This window comes from Haliotis rufescens, unplaced genomic scaffold, assembly GCF_023055435.1.
Source record: "Haliotis rufescens isolate VD_foot unplaced genomic scaffold, xgHalRufe1.0.p SCAF_55, whole genome shotgun sequence".
NCBI classification, from domain to species: Eukaryota; Metazoa; Mollusca; class Gastropoda; order Lepetellida; family Haliotidae; genus Haliotis; species Haliotis rufescens.
This window is the reverse complement of record NW_025964279.1, coordinates 1,645,379-1,667,637: the sequence shown is the minus strand read 5'-3', so window position 1 is coordinate 1,667,637 and position 22,259 is coordinate 1,645,379. Positions and strand designations below refer to the sequence as shown.

Sequence of the window (22,259 nt, the reverse complement as noted above, 5' to 3'; positions counted from 1 at the left end):
AATACCACCGAACAATATGGACAGATCACACATTACTGTGAAGAGGTGAGGTGAAATGGGGTTTAACGTCGCGTCCAAGATTATCGCACTTATATAGCGACGTGCATGCACGTGTGTGTGTGTGTGTGTGTGGCTGCTTGTACTAGTCCGGACTGACGCCGATTTATAGTGCTAGCTCACTGAGATACCATGCCGCAGTTTAACATGAATACTCCACTCAGACACAGTATACTGACTCCGAGCCGACCAGTCCTTGTTTTAGCCCCTTAATGCCGAGCGCCAGACAGGGTAACAACAAGTACCATCTTTTAACGTCTTTTGGGCGGACGCTCTACCACTAGACCACGGAGGCGGTCTGCTGTGAAGAGTCATAGATGAATCGCCTTCAGTTTGGTTTAGATCAATATACCCATTCCGCGACATGGGGTCCTATTTGCTTCTGTAAAAGAAAAGATAAAGTTATTAATTTGCATCATGTTATCGTCTTTGAAATACGCCTGCGACCAGTTAGACGTAAAAACGAAAGAAAACACCAGAAACTTGAGGACCATTTTTTAATCCAATTCGACAAAGAATTAATAAGTTCAGCTGAACATTTAAGATGATAGATACGAAAAAAACACATACAATCGTATGCTCAAGATGTTCATTCTTTTGCAACGGGTTTAATGTATGAGCTTCTTTCAGAGATCTTTTGAAACCTTTACAAACCCTCGCTTCAACAGAGTACCCATGTCGCCACTGAAACTTACATGCCCCTTTCTGTAGCCCTTTGAGTAAATTGACGTCAGTAGGCCCTGCAGCCATACATCCTGTAGACACGCACGATAACTGGCTGTCTTCTGACACAAAGAAATCAACGACAAAGGATTTGCCGTTTTCAATCCTGCTTCAAATTAACTTAAAGGGACGGGCGCCTCAGCGTCACTCAGATATATATTGAGCAAGCTCCCATGACAATAATCGATGAGAAAGAAACTTTGAGCAGTGGAGAAATCCTTGAAGCAAAATGGAAACCCTACGACTTCAAGTAACGTCTGCAAAGGCCAAAGAGTGTGATGAAATAGGTAATGTCACTTGCGTTACTTCATACACAAATACCCTTTGGAACGATGTAGCCATTCTGCGCGTGTGTGTTTGTATGTTTGTCTGACTATTCACTTCCCGAAGGTATTTTTTTTAAAACAATGTTCGTGAATATTATCTATTGTTCATGTTTACTAGTTCACCCAATGGTACGTCATATTTATGTTATCATATACAACCCTGATGGACAAGCAATTGCCTTATTATAATTTCTAATAACATGTGTAAGATTCGTGAATGTGGGTTTAAAACTGTCAGTATTTCTGTCATTTCATGATGTTAAGCTTAATGTGGTAGACAAGCCCTGAGAAACACATATCATATAAACCAACTGTTGTTGAAATAAATCAAGTAAGTCCAGCTTGTGTGCCGACATGATTGGGATGAAACTCGATGCGAATATGGGATTCGAACCATTGATCAGTGAATCCTTGCAGCTTTGAGACACCATTCTGCATTTATATTGGATGAAAACGAGAGAACAATATACGAATTGGCGTTCGATGACAGGTCAGATAGCACCTGTTTGCAGTACCCCAGTTTTCCACAACAATGGCCTTCATTGAAGTTTGTACAGATAGGGAATTTGTGGCAAATTAAGGCATTTCTCATTTTAAAGTATCAAAGGCGACTTCGCCACTCGATAATGAGTCAATTTGCCATTAAGACTGAAACCATCTTCTAATGATAATTGATAACAACGACTAAATTATTTGCCTCATTTGTCAAACTGTCAATACTTTTCCTGTAATTCAGCCAGCTGAATTTGTCAAATCCGTCTAAGTGATTAAAAATCAGGTTATGTAAGAAATGCGTCTACTGCACTGACTGCAACGTATTTGTCCCCTGTCCGGAAACCGAATAAGCTCTGAAATAGGCGTAAAGCCTGCACGGCATGGCAAGTGATAAATAACAAGGTCCGGGGTGTTCTGTTTAATGTATCATGATGAAGGTGTACATCCTGACTCAACCGTCCATTACATCAACAATAAAGAGTATGAAATGTATTATTGTAAGTATCGAAACTGATTACAATGGAACTGTGTCCGACAAAAGTGTAGTTTATTTTGTGTCGACGGTAATGGCTGCTTGGAATATAACGAGGTGTATTAAAGAACTTTACATTCACGCCATCCTGTCTGGTTCCCTTCTACCACATTGAAGACAGCCAATGGGCTGGAAATGCTTCCTTTCAGGCTCCCGAGATATGTAGGTCGTCATCGCTCAAGGCTATTTGTTTGCTTTCTTGTTGGTGTGCTTTCCCTGACGGATCGAAAGAGGTCAAACAATTCTTGCTCTAAGATGCTTTAACGGAGAGTTTCGTCAATGTTTACACAGCCGTACTTATATTTGATCAAGATGCCCATGATGAATCTTCACGCGAGAGCTGATGTCATCATTAAAGCTTAAGAGCCCTATTCAATTTTGCAAAAGATACTTTCAGTCCTTAATTAAGTAGTTAATGAAGTGAAGATGGTTTGGGCAAGATGGGAATGAACTGGAGAATAAATAACAAGCTTGGGGCAGACTTTGTATCAACAACTGGAACTTCTCATTGACAAATATGCATGAAACTGGTGTTGACATAGTTTTCAAATTCACTATGACACTTACCATAGAACTTGTTATGAATCCGCGATAATGCACAGGTTGACCTAAAGTCCATCTATATCAGAAAGAAGTAAACAATTGGCAAAATCTGTCTCCAAGAGGATTTGCTTCAACGAAATTAGTTTGCAAACATTCAACCCTGCCCACAATTGAAATTTGGAAGACGGGTGAGAAACACGAACACGGCGGAAAACGGCCTTGAAACACATTCTTGATGACTAACATGAACACGATTTAGAATCTTGGTGATACAGCTGATTTGCATAACTCCCCGTCTGTGGGTAAATGAGTATGGTTTTATACCGCTTTTAACAACATTGCAGCGATATCACGGCGGGGAACACCAGGAATGGGCTTGACACATTTACCCCTGCTGTGATCTGAGGTTGCCCTCGTAAGATATCAGTTGTAACATCTATTTCATTTTAGGGTCAGTCGTCTATACTGCCGCAATTAGACTTGCTCCGTTAGGCGTGCCAGTATCTTAATGAGCACAGGATCCCAAATTCCCCTGATTATGATCATTGGCCTGTCGGTACCATACCATAGCTCGTTGGCTCCACAGAAGTGGTAAACCTGCATCGCTTTATAATTAGTCTTTCTCGTGTCCTTATCTACCAAGTGGTTCAACCACAGCCAAGGGAACGGGCTGGGGCCCCTCGGCGGGGAACGAATACCTTGTTGAGACCCTTGACTTCAATATGGCATTGTGAAGCCATATGAAAGTACAGAAATGTACCCAGTTCAAATGTCTCATTAGTGAGTGAGTGAGTGAGTATGGTTTTACGCCGCTTTTAGCAATATTCCAGCAATATCACGGCGGGGGACACCAGAAATGGGCTTCACACATTGTACCCATGTCGGCAATCGAACCCGGGTCTTCGGCGTGACGAGCGAACGCTGTTGTTTGTAGTGCACTATGATTATCAAATCCAATAAACACGTCGGGATTTAACTGGAATCCAATTCAGAAATGCCTTCAACACATCTCACAACTATTATTGGTATATCTACATGTCTACGACAAATGGTTCCAGTTGACGCATCTTACATATTGGTATTAGTTACATTTAGTTACATTGTTCCCGCGTTTTTTTAAGGTGAACTATTGACCTGCCTTTGCGTGTGATCGTGACGGTGCCACCTGTGGGGCAGGATACGAACAAATCTCCGCGAACACCTGATGTTATCATCATTTGATAGTGACTCATAAACATATTATCATGATAGAGCGGAAATAGCGTTAGCAGAAATATCTAATGACTATACCTATAGAAAGTGTTTCGCTCTTATGTTACTAAAATGTCAAGGTTAACAGGCGTCTTGTCCAATTTTTTTATATTTTTTTTTTGGGGGGTGGGGGGGTGGGGGGGGGGGTGGGGGGGGGGGTGGGGGGGGTGGGGGGGGGGGGATGGAGACACTAAGGATGTTTAAACCCAACAGCATCACGATGGAAGTCGTCAGATCCGAGCACTGAAGTTTTCTTGGTAGTCAGGAACATTCCAGCCACATCAACCTCTCACAAATCGGTTCTGAACAAACAGTGATTGATGTCCTGAACAATGGTTAAAGTCATCAGGGTAGCGCGTGCCAGACAAGCAACATGTATTGTGGACACTCTGCCCTCCAGTTTAAAGGAATCTTTACCACAAGGAGAGAAAAATAAGGACCTATTTTGCTCGGAATCTAACGAAGACCCTGGAGTATTCAGAACATTATCCGATGTTAGGTTTAAGTCGATAAAGTGTAATCTACTGCAAATTATTCCTTATTTTCTTCATTAATAACGCATGATGGTTAATGATGCCATTTTGTATCTGCATTAATTCATTGACGGAATGGAAAATACTCAGCAATGATATATTTTAAACGCTGTGATAAAATCATTCTGCCACAACGCTGTGTATTCAAATGCTGTATTGGCTAATCTGGAACGATTAATAGGACGTACCACAACTAATGCAAATCAGCGTCACGTAATTGATGGATTGGATTAAATTTGCAGCCGATTAGATGCAGAGAAAGTCTCAACTTAGATTTGTTTTCCAAAATCACTTTTTGCCTCGGATCTATACGCTGTGATAGTTGGATATGAACAAATGTGGTGACAGTTCTTTTGATGACATCAATTACTATCAGCACAGAAATATCAAACACATAAAATTGTGTTTTTAACAAATAAAATCGACTCATTCATCCGCCGACCAAAAGCAATATTGAAATAATGCGCCAGATAAGCCTACCGTACCGATCCGCTGAAAATTAATAAAGAGGTCCAGTATTTTATTGGATAGATCTCCGCGAGATTGAACGTGCGTGTGTTTAATTTGTGAACTACTTTATTCATGGATGTTGGGTAGTGTTTGACAGGAAGATGCGGAGGAAGACTTTTAACGAATATATGTCAAACTAATAGCCCTATCGTCGCGAATGAATGATAAATGATTAATATTTGAAGCAGCAGTGAAATTAAATATGACGTTTGTCCTTCGTCACTGAGTCACCATGGGAACCACTGAAACTAATGACAAGGGTTTTTCAATTGCTGAATCAATATGGAAATTATTCTCATCAATTTTGTCAAAATTTGAAAAACTGATTTTTATCTCTGACATTTTTCTTGGTTTTCAATCAAGTCATTCAAGAAGACTGCATAAGTGAGAAATCCATCGCTTAACGTTACTTTTAACAATACGTTAATTAATCACTGCGTGTCATTTGGATGAAGATGGATGCATGTCTTAGGCGTTTACCACTCTGGCGAAATCCACGAGTTTCGGGCTTATGCTGATAAACCACAGATCGCAATCTGGGCGAATTTGGATTAAAACCAAAAACCAACGGATCCGGGTACGCCCGTGGTTTGGTACTCTTCATAGCGAGTTACGGAGTCGTAAACGACGGGTTCATCAATGTCCCATGCACATTCTTACGCATCACATGCCGTGTTACTTAGTTTTTTCACGTCATCCTTAGCCAATGGTGGGTTAAATGTTAGAACCGATTAATGTTGTCAGGGAATGCTCGCAAGCAGGCAGCCAGGTCGGGCACCATAACCATTTCAGAAATTTAGAGAAAATTATGACTTTCTGATTCCTACTCTAGACCTTGAGGTCTTCGTGGGGTAATCGGAAATCTTCTCCATTGCGTCCCGGGATTCAGTTGTAGATTCTTTATGACACTGTTCGAATTTCTCGAGCGTGGGACCAAAGTACGTTCCTCTCTTACTGAACATTAATGGAAAGCTCAAAAAATTTAATCCATAAGACAAGACGCAAGAAAACCCAGTGTAATGTGTTGCTATTTGAGAGGCGTCACCATCGCACGTTTTCATACACATAATAAACATCCTATTCATGCACCATTAACCATATACAAGTGCTCTCACTGTTTGCCTAAAGAACTAGTCCCGTCAGACCTTTTAGAAGATAAAAGTAATAAAAACAATATGACGGCTGTGTTCTGCGATAGAATCTTTCAAACTGAGATAACAACTGTACGTCATAATGTATGTAATTGTGTGCACCAAAATCAGTTAATTCAGTCAATTAATCAGTTTTTATTCAACACAACCTCGGCTACTGGGGACTCAGCAGCGTCAGGCCCCGTTGTTATTTGATCAGAGTTGTGGCCCATAGTTGCGCCAGGATGTGGTTTATATTCTCACATTTTCTATAAAAATTACCCTTGCTTTGTCAGTATGGTACCCGCGGGTATTGGCGTCACAACATTAAGCTGAAAACTGTTTAAAGCGTTGCGATAAACTCAACTCACTCACTCACCCACTCGCACCAGCCCTACTTGTACAGACAAGAAGCAACGCCAGGTTCGCGACAAGTGTTTACAAGGAGAAGTGGAAAGAGCTATGAGCAAGCAACTTCATTAGTTGTCACAGTAATTAAATTACTGGTCTGTCTCCTCGCTAGTTAGAGTAACGTCTTTCTTCACGAATCAATACCAGCAATTATTTGGCAAGAGTTTTGCGATGTAGATGTTTGGCTGGCTTGTTTACCAGGTTCATATGACGTGGACTTGTCTGTGATTACTTGATATGTTTACTCCGCCGAGGATCACAAAATTGTAAATGAAATGGGAAATAGATGTATCTCTTGCCGATACTTAGTACTTGTTGAAGAAGTCAGTCTGTAAACTGTCTTTCCTCCTTCTATTTGTTCATCTGACTTTGTAATTGTGTACAATAATATTTAACTATCTATCCATCTACGCGATATCGCGATCAGTGTAGACGGTAGCGGGTATCCTGTGTGCTCATAGTGATTTTCGAAGGAAATTAAGTAAACTTCTGAAGGAAATTAGAAGGACTTCCTTTCAACCTGACATGTATTCTGTCAATATCTAATTAAAAGTAACCCGTTACTACCAGGTAAAGATTATCTGAAAACGTCACACGATCATATTAAGGAAACTTTAGCAAATACCGAACTATGAAACCCTGATCACCATGATCTATACGACTGAATTCGCCCGGTGTAAATAAAAGAGACAACGTCATTTGGGTAATCATAAGAAATTTCTGCCAAAAGCTAAGTCCTTTGCACGACTCCGACTATAACCTAAGCATCTATTTATGAACAACTATCAAATGTTGATGACACCAGGTGTTCGCGAAAAGATGAACGTATCAGTGTATCACAAATTGTCTGACACGCAGGGGTTGTCTCTTTAAGCACAATAGAGGTGGTGAGGTGAGGTGAAATGGGGTTTAACGTCGCGTCCAAGATTATTGCACTTATATAGCGACGTGCATGTACCTGTGTGTGTGTTTGTGTGTTTGTTTGTGTGGCTGCTTGTATCAGTCCGGACTAATGCCGATTTATAGTGCTAGCTCACTGAGATACCATGCCGCAGTTTAACATGATTACCCCACTCAGACAAAGTATACTGACTCCGAGCCGACCAGTCCTTGTTTTAGCCCCATAATGCCGAGCGCCAGACAGGGTAACAACAAGTACCATCTTTTAACGTCTTTTGGTCTTTTAGCACAATAGACGTTCGGAAAGATATCGCCCACCGACTAACGGGGTCCGGACTGAAGAGGTTTCGCTTTACATGTACAGTGCACGTTGGCATGGTCATATATCAACAGCAGCTCTCGATCGGCACACAAGGTCATATCAGCAGCTCCTCGTATTGGTGAGAATCAAAACAGAAATCTCAACCGTACTGTTCCACGTTAGGAAGCCAGAAAGCGGTTATTAAGTGTGACAATTCATGTGATCCCAAGCAACAGGATGTGTCAGAATTCACGATTTAATACAATTGGATATAAGTGTAATTGTTATCAGAGACCCGCCTTGTCTGGGTGATGGCCTCTTGAGTCTAAAACGTGTGGCTAATCACTATCAAACCACATTGGGATACAAGGATGTATTTTCTCTATTTCGTCTACGTTGTGTTTCTCCGCTACCTACTGACGCCCTCCATCAGCTAGTAACCATGGAAACGAGACACCATCCTTGACCGAACCTATATATATCTATATCTATATGAAGCGTTGATATCAAATTGTTGGCACTGTCCGCCATTTGCATAAGCGGCATGCGTCTTTAGAAAATATATAGCGTTCCCCAATGTATCACAGATTTAAGTATTGGTGTCGGGTTCCGTATCTACTCAATAAGACGCAATATTCATTTGATAGGTTTAATAAGTCACAAATACGACTCGCAGCACTGCGGAGTGCACAGAGTTGAGAAAACCACCACAGCCATATTTCCCGCATGCTATCAACTGCCAAATGAAATGGGCTCTTAACCCATCTTGAAATGAGTTATCATAATAATTTCATTATAAATCTTTGAATGTATGGATTTTATGTGATTTTAGTATCCCTTGAAATATACATGTTGAATGTCAAAGCATGATTATACTACCTTTTAATTTGAACGGTATTTGAGGGCATACATTTAACTTTTTATTCTATGGTGTACCTTCAAAAAGAGCATACTCACATATCTTTGGCGGTCACTTTTGTAACGTTAGGCATATTCCTGTATGTAACTTTTAAGTGGAATCAACAATAATAAATATACTCGCCGAGTTTTCGAATTAAGGGGCACGGGCACCGCTGTTGCGTCTCTTGTATGTTTCGGAAAACTATTATCGGGGTTCGAATCCCTGATTTGCGTTGATTACAGTTCTGGGTTTGTCAGCACCATACCGTGATCATGGGTTTCACCAAACCTGTGAGACCCGTGAAGATTCCGGGGTAGAATAGGTCTTCAGCAACCCATGCTTGCCGTAAAAGGTGACTATGCTTGTCGTAAAAGGCGACTAACGGGATCGGGTGGTCAGGCTCGCTAAATTGGTTGATGCATGTCATCGATCCCAATTGCGTGGATCGATGCTCATGATATCAATCACTGGATTGTCTGGTCCAGACTCGATTATGTACAGACCGCCGTCATATAGCTGGAATTGAGTGCGGCGTTAAAAAACCAACCAACCAACCAACCAAACCTGTGAACGTCTATCACCTACGTCACGTTGACCGTCCTCCCACGAACACGCCACTTTCTCATCTGTAGAGGGGCGGTCGGGTAGCCTAGAGGGTTAAGCGTTTGCTCGTCACGCCGAAGACCCGGGTTCGATTCCCGACATGGGTATAATGTGTGAAGCCCATTTCTGGTGTCCCCGGGCCCGCCGTGATGTTGCTGGAATATTGCTAAAAGCGGTGTAAAACCATACTCACTCACAACAAGCTGATACATCTTTTTATCGTATCTGTAATTTCATGCCGAGTCTTCGTTTAACCACAAAGCTATCATTCTGCTCCTATTTATATCTAAATACCCAGTGTCGAGTATAATCGTGAACGATATATCGTTATCGATGTATTCCTCTACGATATAGCCATGTTTTAATTGATAAGACTTAATCTATGTATAGCTATTTGGTTTTCAAAAAATATGATCTGGTTGGTTTTATTAAAAACTGTGATATACCTTACTATTTTACTGTCCTTTGTCGACAGATATTTTAAATCTTATACCTTGTCCCCACCGCTATAAGGCTGAAATATTGCCGATGCGATTTAAAATTTAACTCACTCACTCACTCACTCACTCACTCACTCACTCACTCACTCACTCACTCTACGATATTAAAATTGTACATAGATCTGCATATAACTCGTTGTCGTCAAATTTGGAATATTAAACATTATTTCTTCATACATTTCCACTACCACGGTACTACTGGTGTTCAGCGGTAATACAAGATTTCACTTGTTTCAATTCTGTGTCCATGTACCTTTAATTATTCAGGTCAGTGATGGAGCGGTAGGGTACAATGAACACGTCCCATTTTAATACTGGAAACCCAAAAGTCCAGAAACTCTACGCTCTTTGCCCAGTCTCGGTTAAAGGTATTTACAAAATTAAACATGCCGTTTTCATGGGAACATACCAAGGAAGAAAAAATGAAAAAAAAATTGTTTAAAAACTCAATATTTAGACTATGTCGCCCATGGGCCTGCCCATGGGCGAAGTTTGGCCCATGGGCCTGCCCATGGGCGAAGTCTGGCCCATGGGTAGGCCCATGGGCAGGCCCATGGGCGAGAATATGTTCCTTTACTTAAAACTCATGTTTTTGTTTCGCAAATACATTTAATGTATTCATTCAAGTATCATGACACAAAATGTAATTCATTTTAACTTAATTCAACGATTTTATAACGATATTGAAATATTTCGCCCATGGGCGAGAAAAAGGTTTGGCCCATGGGCGAGAATATGTTCCTTTACTTAAAACTCATGATTTTGTTTCGCAAATACATTAAATGTATTTATTGAAGTATCATGACACAAAATTTAACTCATTTTAACTTAATTCAACGATTTTATAGCGATATTGAAATATTTCGCCCATGGGCGAGAATATGTTCCTGTACTTAAAACTCATGATTTTGTTTCGCAAATACATTAAATGTATTTATTGAAGTATCATGACACAAAATTTAACTCATTTTAACTTAATTCAACGATTTTATAGCGATATTGAAATATTTCGCCCATGGGCGAGAAAAAGGTTTGGCCCATGGGTAGGCCCATTGGTAGGCCCATGGGCAGGCCCATGGGCAGGCCCATGGGCGAGAATATGTTCCTTTACTTAAAACTCATGTTTTTGTTTCGCAAATACATTTAATGTATTCATTTAAGTATCATGACACAAAATTTAACTCTTTTTAACTTAATTCAACGATTTTATAGCGATATTGAAATATTTCGCCCATGGGCGAGAAAAAGGTTTGGCCCATGGGCGAGTATATGTTCCTGTACTTAAAACTCATGATTTTGTTTCGCAAATACATTAAATGTATTTATTGAAGTATCATGACACAAAATTTAACTCATTTTAACTTAATTCAACGATTTATAGCGATATTGAAATATTTCGCCCATGGGCGAGAAAAAGGTTTGGCCCATGGGTAGGCCCATGGGTAGGCCCATGGGCAGGCCCATGGGCGAGAATATGTTCCTTTACTTAAAACTCATGTTTTTGTTTCGCGAATTCATTAAGTGTATTTATTTAAGTATCATGACACAAAATTTAACTCATTTTAACTTAATTCAACGATTTTATAACGATATTGAAATATTTCGCCCATGGGCGAGAAAAGGGTTTGGCCCATGGGCGAGAATATTTTCCTTTACTTAAAACTTATGATTTTGTTTCGTAAATACATGCAGGAGTTCTAACTATTTTCATGGCACATAATGTAACACAATTTTACTCAATTCAGCTATTTTACAGATTTATTGAAATATTTCGCCCATGGGCGAGAAAAAGTTTGGTCCTAACCGCACCCAACATCTTTAATGAACCCGGCCTTATCTCTCAAAACGTTTTGGCAGTTTATCATACGAATTCATGTGCGTGTACAACATTAAATTTTAGTTAGTTTCTATTTCATTTCCCATTTTATGACCCGTTGATACATCACACTGGGCAATTACGTGACAGGTACGCGTGCGCGTATTTTAATGGAAAGAAACTATTCGTCTTTTATTGCATAACGTTTGGCTGAATATCTTACATTCTAACGAAATCTCGAAATAATTATATAATTACAAGCAGTGTCGAACTGACCAGTAGGAATTATGTTTCAATGCGATTGAGGAAACGTGAGTGAATATTGTGACACTAAAGCAACTTTTAACTGCATTGTCACTTTTGGTATGAAAATGGTAATAGTTAAGAAAAACGTAACAGCCTTCTTATGATAATTCTCATATTCTCATTAGTACGTTGTGTCTAATTACAGTGTCGGCCTTATTTACAGGTGATTCTACAATACTTGTTGTCGGTCAATTACAATCTGCCACACCACGCGTGAATAAACAGTTATGCAGGTGTTGCTGTGGGCAAATACCTAGCCTGTACATGTATATTTTTGTGGATACATGTATTACATATTTTCGTTGATATGTGGATATATTAAACACCAAGACACAAAAAGTTTATGAAAGATGAATTTGTGCCTTAATATATATATTCAACGCGAACGAAGCTTGTATTTTCTCCGCGATCCTGATGTGTATCATCGTTTAATTGGTCATTCATTAAAAGTATGTTGTGAGGCGATATCAAAGGAGCCGCTCAATATACGCAGTGTCGTCCGTTTCGCGTGAACTACCACCCTACCCTGTCAGTAAGAGTTATATAATCGGTACACAAATATATTTGGTGCGATGTCAGTGTGGAAGGAGTTTGAATTACGTCCGCCAGTGGCCACAGAAAGTATAGTACCAATCAACAAGGCCAATGCCGTACTAATAACCTAGTGACTCGCGTAACAACGGCTGTCAATATGTCTGCTACATCTACCATACCATCATCCCTGTCACAACTGGCGTATTAACGGCTTATTCAAAATATTAATTGTAGAAATGTCGTTACCAGTCCTCAACTGGATGTTACATTCCTTATATCAGTTAACAGCCCTGTTTGTGAAAATATTTACTAGACATAAGATTTAAAGACTAATAAAATCAATTGTAAGACCGCATAGACCATAAAACCGAATAAAATATGTCTTGGTATCATCTCTTGTGTATTAGATGATGGCAATGACCGGAAATATTATAACGTTAGATTAAGAAGGAGAAACATTAAAGTGTTTTACAATACTTGGAAACATGAGCAATAAGATGTAGCAACATAAACATGCATGGAATAGGGAAAAAGGATGAAAACAAATTGAAAAGGATTTTAATATAAAATTATCGAACTAAATAACTTGCCTGAACAGAAAGGGTACCCAAACTTGTTTGACAGTTATTCGTGTGTTGTAGACTGTCGAATGGGACACATGTGTGTACGTAGGGTAGGCATATCTATTGCAAGTTTTAGTACTCATACACTTTCTCTTTTTGTGTTTTGTTTGTTTGTTAGTTGTATAACGCCACACTTAGCAATATTTCAGCTGTATGACGGCGGTCTGTAAATAATCGAGTCTGGACCAGACAATCCAGTGATTGACATCATGTGCATCGATCCACGCAATTGGGATACGATGACATGCATCAACCAAGTCAGCGAGCCTGACCACCCGATCCCGGTAGTCGCTTCTTACGACAAGCGCTGTCGCCCTTTTACGCCAAGAATGGTTTGTTGAAGATCTTCACGGGTCTATTGAATGCAGGGATTTGTGTAAAGTCATTCAGACAGCATACAATGCCAACTAAAAAATTATACTCAGTGTCTCCGCAAAGTAATATAGTACGGTACTTAGAGTACATGTGAGATTATACTCAGATTAGGGAGATGTTTTATCCGTATAACGTGTTATTATTCTACCTAACAATGTATTTAATGAAATGAATGCAAAACAAACTCAACGGCTAAAAGGTTTCATTGAAAAAACTACCCCTAGTCTTGACTAATAAAACAACTGCAACCCGACACAGATTAAACGCACTTACAAACACAATCATAATCTTGTTAGTCTGTATCACTCAACGAGGCCGCTTACTTTGCCCACAGTATGAAAGTATTGGGCAGTTCAGTAATTAGGAGCCAAAACCAGGCAGGTACGCTGGTCACACTTGACTGGTCTGACTGATGATTAGGTCGTCTGACAATTGTGAGTGAACCATAGCAAGAAGTATCTACGAAACTATTTGCTCCTTTTATGGGACCGATTAGTTTTATGACCATGGGCCTCGGCACAAGCGTGGTGTTGGAAGACAAGTTATACATGTACATCCGATATGGTGACTGTTTTTCGCTATTCATATTCTAAATACATTCATAATACCACAACATTTTAGTACTCCTTGAAACTTTACAATCACTTCAATATGTACAATAGATTGAACGAGAACACTTGATATATTGCAGATTATTAAATCATTGTCTCTATTATCAGCCGCTACGTTTGTATCGTTTGCATTGTACAAAGAAATATTTTATCTGTCCTTTTGCAGATTTAGCCTCAGAATGTGCTCATTCGAATTAGGAACGAAAATAATTGCTTATCATGAGTATATATGATACAGTTAAAAGTTACTTGTACACTGTAGACGTATTCACTTTAAAGTCGCATACGACCTTCGCGAGCGAGTTGAATGATCCAGGTTAATTGGAACGAAGTCTAGAGAGGGTTATACAGTTTTGTATTTGGTAATGTGTAGGTTTGTTAAATATCATTTTTTTCATTCCTTTTATTTCAATATGTAAAAACATAACTATGCGCTTAAAAACAGAGCTGACTTGATGGGAGATAGGCACCTCAGATTGTCTGTTGGACACGGTTTAACCTTACTGTGTCCTCACCCTGGTTGTTGTTACCGTTGTTATAAGGGATTAAGAGCTACGGCTCATTGCATTTTTGGTTACAGTCTGTATCACTAAAGTGGACATGTGCAGGTGAACTCTGTTCAATTAGTATATGAAATGCCCCAAAATGTGAACTCCAGACAATAATAACCTGAGGGTAAATCCACGTGCGTCTGCCTTTCCCCTCGTTCACCTTCGAAATCCTTGATTATTATATCATGCCAGAGTTCTGAAATTCAGTGACAATGTTGCTGAACAATAGAATCTGATTGACGTATTTTGCAGAACCTGTTTGACACTATGGGTTCCAGGACCACTAACACTCTGAGCTGAAAAAGTTTGGTCCTAACCGCACCCAACATCTACAAGTAATTAACAGTCCCATGCTGAGACCTTTCTCAAAATTCAGACCGGTGGCAGGTTGCCAACAAAGAGAAGAAAATATCGCAACCCCGACACGAGTGTGCTCAGTCAAACAATGAACTTACGACCGGCAGAAAACAACTCCAGTTGAGTATGCCGATGCTGTATCTCAGCCGTGTTGGCCTGAAAATTTAAACATGCTAATTAAATCCAAAATCGTATAATTATTTTTAATAGAAACCGTATCTTAATTTGTTCTTGCACTGCATCATATCGTGTATTTCATCTGTATATGTGTAATGTGTATATGTATCAATGACTACACCTATACCGCATATTCTGCAACAGACTATAATTAATCACCTTATTATTGTCTCTCCATTTACCATGTCTGACTGCACTAATACCCTTTTAACAGTGGACACCGATATCAGTATACATGTAGGCTTTTTGTTCAAAAAGGAATATGCAGGAAATTATATGTAACAATTAACTGTGTACTAATTACATGTTTGAATGTTATCAGTTTTACGTTCTGAGATACAGTGATGTAAGCATCTTCTAAAATCTTCTAAAAATATAATAAAATACAAAACTCTCTGCCGTAATTTTTTGTGGAAATCATTCGATCAAGTAAAAAATGACTGCGTGACAAGACGAATCAACTATTTATACCCGATAAAAGAAACTGCCGTATTTTAGGAACAGTGCTATAACAAGACATTTGAAATTTCTAACAAGCAGATACATTAGAGACAGTGACTAGACTACAGGTACGTAATCCGTATCAATCAAAGGTGTAAAAAAACTGAAAATCATATCTGTCGGAGACCTACCAAATTACCAAGTTTTATCATTACTATATTTATTACAATGCAAATACTTTAGTGATACATTTTTTAGAGGAGAGGGCATACACACAAGTATATTGCTTCCGTGTGTGAATGCAGGTTGTACTTGGTATCTCAGTTCTCAGTTTCATACCGGTTGTATAACTGAATTTGTATATGGAACCATGCGTACAGCATGACAATTACTTGCTATTCGACAGTTTACAACACACATAACACGGTCAAAAATTTTAGGCACCGCTTTTGCGAGTTATGTAGTACAGTAATGTTTTATTAAAATCTATTTCAATTTGTTTTCACCATTTTCCCTATTGACAGTCGTTGTTACGTGCGTCACTAGGTAATTAGTACGGATTGACCTTGTTTATTGTTTCTATACTTTGAGGATTTCTGTGACAACTGGCGGACGTAATTCAAACTCCTTCCGCACTGACACCGCATCAAATATATTTGTGTACCGATTACATAACTCTAATGAACAGGGTGGGGTGGTAGTTCACCGGACGACACTGTGTATATTGGGCGGCTCCTTTGATATCTCCTCCAAACATACGTTTATTGAATGACCCCATTAAACGATGATACACATCTCGATGAATATATCAAGGCACTAATTCATCTTTCATAAACATTTTTTTGTCTTTGTGCTTAATATATCCACATATCAACGAACATTTGTAAAACATGTATCCTAAAAAAAATAAACATTTTCAGGCTAGGTATTTGCCCACAGCAACACCTGCATAACTGTTTATTCACGCGTGGTGTGGTAGATCGTAATTGACCGAGAGCAGGTATTGTAGAATCACCTGTAAATAAGGCCGACACTGTAATTAGATACAACGTACTAATGAGAATTATCATAAGGAGGCTGTTGTTTTTTCTGAACTGTTACCATTTTCATACCAAAAGTGACAATGCAGTTAAAAGTTGCTTTAGTGTCACAATATTCACTCACGTTTTCCTCAATCGCATTGAAACATAATTCCCACTGGTCAGTTCGAAACCGCATGTAATTAAATAATTATTTCGAGATTTCGTTAGAATGTAAGATATTCAGCCAAACGTTATGCAATAAAAGACGAATAGTTTTTTTCATTAAAATACGCGCACGCGTACCTGTATATTGCATACCTGGTGTCACGTAATTGCCCAGTGTGATGTATCAACGGGACATTAAATGGGAAATGAAATAGAAACTAACTAAAATTTAATGTTGTGGAAAATAACTCCAATGAATTGGAGTACACGCACATGAATTCGTATGATAAACTGTCAAAACGTTTTGAGAGGTAAGGCCGGGTTCATTAAAGATCGCTACAATATGTAAAACAGGTGAAATTTGTAGAACTAAAGGAAACATCCAACCAAATGCCCTTTTTAAATAGTAATGTAATGATATAATATAAAGTATATTTCACATGATACAATATACTTTGCAAACAGTTAGTTGATGCTTGAAAGGGACTGACGTAAACATGGACGAAATATTTTAATAACGCCGTAAAATAGTTGAATTAAGTAAAAATTAGTTAATTTTTTGTGTCATGATACTTGAATAAATACATTTAATGTATTTGCGAAAAAAAACATGAGTTTTGAGTAAAGGAACATATACTCGCCCATGGGCCAAACCCTTTTTCTCGCCCATGGGCGAAATATTTCAATATCGCTATAAAATCGTTGAATTAAGTTAAAATAAGTTAAATTTTGTGTCATGATACTTGAATGAATACATTAAATGTATTTGCGAAACAAAAACATGAGTTTTAAGTAAAGGAACATATTCTCGCCCATGGGCCTGCCCATGGGCCTACCCATGGGCCAAACCTTTTTCTCGCCCATGGGCGAAATATTTCAATATCGCTATAAAATCGTTGAATTAAGTTAAAATGAGTTTAATTTTGTGTCATGATACTTCAATGAATACATTTAATGTATTTGATTTGCGAAACAAAATCATGAGTTTTAAGTACAGGAACATATACTCGCCCATGGGCCAAACCTTTTTCTCGCCCATGGGCGAAATATTTCAATATCGCTATAAAATCGTTGAATTAAGTTAAAATGAGTTAAATTTTGTGTCATGATACTTGAATGAATACATTAAATGTATTTGCGAAACAAAAACATGAGTTTTAAGTAAAGGAACATATTCTCGCCCATGGGCCTGCCCATGGGCCTACCCATGGGCCAAACCCTTTTCTCGCCCATGGGCGAAATATTTCAATATCGCTATAAAATAGTTGAAATAAGTTAAAATGAGTTAAATTCTGTGTCATGATACTTCAATAAATACATTTAATGTATTTGCGAAACAAAATCATGAGTTTTAAGTAAAGGAACATATTCTCGCCCATGGGCCAAACCTTTTTCTCGCCCATGGGCGAAATATTTCAATATCGTTATAAAATCGTTGAAATAAGTTAAAATGAATTACATTTTGTGTCATGATACTTGAATGAATACATTAAATGTATTTGCGAAACAAAAACATGAGTTTTAAGTAAAGGAACATATTCTCGCCCATGGGCCTGCCCATGGGCCTACCCATGGGCCAAACCCTTTTCTCGCCCATGGGCGAAATATTTCAATATCGCTATAAAATAGTTGAAATAAGTTAAAATGAGTTAAATTCTGTGTCATGATACTTCAATAAATACATTTAATGTATTTGCGAAACAAAATCATGAGTTTTAAGTAAAGGAACATATTCTCGCCCATGGGCCAAACCTTTTTCTCGCCCATGGGCGAAATATTTCAATATCGTTATAAAATCGTTGAAATAAGTTAAAATGAATTACATTTTGTGTCATGATACTTGAATGAATACATTAAATGTATTTGCGAAACAAAAACATGAGTTTTAAGTAAAGGAACATATTCTCGCCCATGGGCCTGCCCATGGGCCTACCCATGGGCCAGACTTCGCCCATGGGCAGGCCCATGGGCCAAACTTCGCCCATGGGCAGGCCCATGGGCGACATAGTCTAAATATTGAGTTTTTAAACAATTTTTTTTTCATTTTCTCTTCCTTGGTATGTTCCCATGAAAACGGCATGTTTAATTTTGTAAATACCTTCAACCGAGACTGGGCAAAGAGCGTAGAGTTTCTGGACTTTTGGGTTTCCAGAATTAAAATGGGACGTGTTAATGTGTGAAGCCCATTTCTGGTGTGTCCCGCCGTGTTATTGCTGGAATATTGCTGAAAGTGGCTTGATCCTCACACCTTTACTCTGGGGTGAAGGTTGTCATATCAGAAAGATAATTATCTACACGCTGCTCTGAGGCAATCTGAGCTCTCTCGGTTTATGGAAATAATATTTCAGCAATGTGTAGCACTGGACTCAAGTGAGATGAGCAGTAAAGATTTGACATGTCTATTTGCTTTGGTCATATTTTGTATGTCGTATATAGAAAATGGTGACAAGTAATGTTTAAATGCGGGTGACGATCCATTTATATTCAGGCCTTGAAACCCAAATCAGCAGCGCACGACCCAGAGGAATAGTCGTAAAGATAAGTGCGGGTTGATCGACAAGCAAATCGCAAGCCAACACTATTACCGATATCTGCACATTAAGACTTAAGATAACCACATGAATGACAGATTTAGCAATTTACACATACTTACACTATCTCATAATACTTTGCATATTTTATTTTAAAAGCCGGTTAATGAGTGAGTTTGGTTTAACTCCGCTTATTCCATCTTTATGATGTTAAATGTGGGAGAAGGCAAAAAGTCAAAATATGAAATCGGTCCCAGACGTTTACCACATTAGTGAACGCCAGATCACAAATATGCTACTGATAGCTCAACGATCAAAATCGTGACGGACTTTGGATTCGAGCCAATAAACAACGCCAAAGAAGTACCTTTGACCGCTGGGCCACCTGTGCTTTTTAAGATCATTTTTAGAAAACAATTGCAGTGACGTTTTGATTTCCGAAATACTACGGGGTAAACCAGGATTTCCTTGTTGACCCCGTAGTATTTCGGAATTCCATTTGCAGGTATGGAACCGGTATTATAATAATATTTATATATTTTTCATTTGTCTTTTCAGTTCCCCCTAGGACTAGCCTCATCATGTCGAATCTATCATCGGATGCCAACACATCGGATACAGGAGAGACGGTGGAGGTGTCCAAGAGTGCTCAGCACGCCGTCATCTGCATCCTCATGGTGTTGTCCGTGTTCGGCTCTATTGGAAATGGCCTTGTCCTGTACGTGTTCTCCAAGAAGGTTGATAAAGTGACATCCACCATCTTCATCCTGGCACTGGCTGGAGCCGATTTTGTCACATCTCTTGTCATCATGCCATTCACAGCTGTCAACATTCTTTTGGACGACTGCTTAAAATATGACTTCATCTGTAAACTGTACCAATTTTTTATCACCTGCAATGTTCCACTGTCGTCATTCCTTATGGTGGCCATAGCCGTTGACCGTTACCTGTGTATCTGCCATCCGTTTGTTCGCGCAATGACCCCGGCCCGAGCAAGAATGTCTATTATGTGCCTTAGTCTCTTTGCCTTCCTCCTAGGCTCAATAACATCTTTGGCTTACGGGGTTGTAGAACCTAGAACTGTCATAAACAGTGCCAGTAACATCACCAACACATCTGAAGTCACGAGTGATGTATACCCCGGAAGTGACGACAACTCCACGACAGCGGAAGTAACAGAATATGTGTATACCGGGAAATGCTTCCCCAATATGATCATCCTAAGTCGTGATTTTCTTATGAATTATCAGAAGGTGTATGCTTCTTTTTTCCTTATATCCGTCGTGATTGTTTCCATTTTGTATGGTCTAATATATTATTCCGTGACCCAAAGACGAAAATGGCGTTGGAGACAAAAGTCATTAAAACCGTCGATGAAGTCAATGACGACGTGTCATACCGACGTTGAAACCGTCGAACTCCACAAAACAGACAAAAACGGCGTTAATGCTGAAGAGGATCCGGAGGAGAAACAACAGCTTAACCATCGGAAGCGTCCGAGTGGTCGAGATAAAAAGGATTATAACCGACTGGCAAACATTCGCACAGCCGCTATGTTGTTTGTAGTCACAACGGTGTTTATAATTGCTTTTCTGCCTGCATGGCTGATGGCTCATAGGTTAATAGGATACAATATTGTTGTGTTTTATATGTACTTTGTCTACAGTGTTGCCAATCCCGTGATTTATGCGTTCATGAACGTCGCCTTTCGAAAGGAACTGAAAGAAGTATTTACAAAAGGGAGTTCATGCACACGTTAAACATCTTGGACTGCGCAGAGACCGAGACTTCGATATGGGATCGTGCTTATCTCACACGCTGATCGTAGCAATGACATTTCACGCACTGGAGTTACGTGTGTACTGTTATTTAAGCTGTTGAGCTCTTTAAGCTTTTAACTATAAACATGACCTTGGATACGATGCCCCTTCCAACAGAGGACATGAGATGCGTGCGCAAGAAGTAATAATTCGAACAGTTCAGTAAAATATCAAACGCCTTTGATTGATGTGACTTTTATGTTCCATCAGAAATCGCTATCAATATGGTTCCAGCGGACCAGTGATCCTGGGAAGACCTGCGTGTACAGCAACTTTGGCATGTATACCTTTATTATGTGTTACCGTGTCTATCCCATGCTACAGACCGTGCTAGCAAACATAAATCCAGATGTATATTGCTTTTTATCCTGTATACATAATAATATTTATGACATAAAGTCATCACTTCCTGTGACCTCAGCCAATCAAAAACGCTCTCAACTGACCCCACTTCTCGTTGAATTTTGGCCTTCAGACACATATTTCAAATCAAAATTGGGTTTTGATTGGCCGAGAACACACACGTGGGACTGCGCATGCGTTATCAATAGACAGTATGTGGTTATTGTGAGCGCTGCAGTTAGGCTGCCAGAAGCCCTATGCAAATAAGCAATGTACAATAATGTAAATAGCCAATAGTTGTTGCATGTGATAAGTCAATTAAACTGTGTCGGTACACACTGTAGTTATGTCATATCATGAAGGAGATATATCGTCATTGTCTGTCGTTTAAGCTGTGTTCCCCGTTCGGGTTAGAATTGAACCAATCGACCTGTACCTGTCGTGAGAGTGAGTGAGTGTGAGTATGGTTATTGCTCCGCTTTCAGCAATATTCCATCAATATCATGGCGGAGGACACCAGAAATGGGGTTCACACAATTTATCCATGTGGAGTATCGAACTCGGGCCTAAGGAGTGACTAGCGGGCGTTCTAAACATTAGGCTACCCCACCGCCCCACTTGTCGCAAGAAGCGATTTAATTGATCGGGTGGTCGGGATCGGTGATGTTTTTAATTGTCTGTCATCGTGTCATGATGGCGTCGGTCTTTGCTGATAATATCACTCACCGGTTTGTCGGGCCCAGACTCGATGATTTCCAGACCGTCGTCATGAAACTGGAATATTGATCTATGTGTATTAAACAACAAACTACAAAGTTCTCTCGCTTTCTCTCGCTTTCTCTCTCTCTCTCTCTCTCTCTCTCTCTCTCTCT

General features: G+C 39.4%; 1 protein-coding gene across 2 annotated transcripts in view; it reads left to right on the top strand.

Annotated features, from left to right (window-relative positions):
- The window catches only part of LOC124144913 (orexin receptor type 2-like), a 140,584-nt gene extending 118,861 nt beyond the window's left edge, over positions 1–21,723 (top strand). For both annotated transcript variants that reach the window (XM_046514530.2, XM_046514531.2), the window contains exon 4: positions 19,784–21,723. In XM_046514530.2, coding sequence (XP_046370486.1) covers positions 19,807–20,985 — 1,179 coding nt within the window. In that variant the 5' untranslated portion in view covers positions 19,784–19,806 and the 3' untranslated portion in view covers positions 20,986–21,723. The remainder of the gene's footprint in view (positions 1–19,783) is intronic.
- Positions 21,724–22,259: the final 536 nt, after the last annotated feature.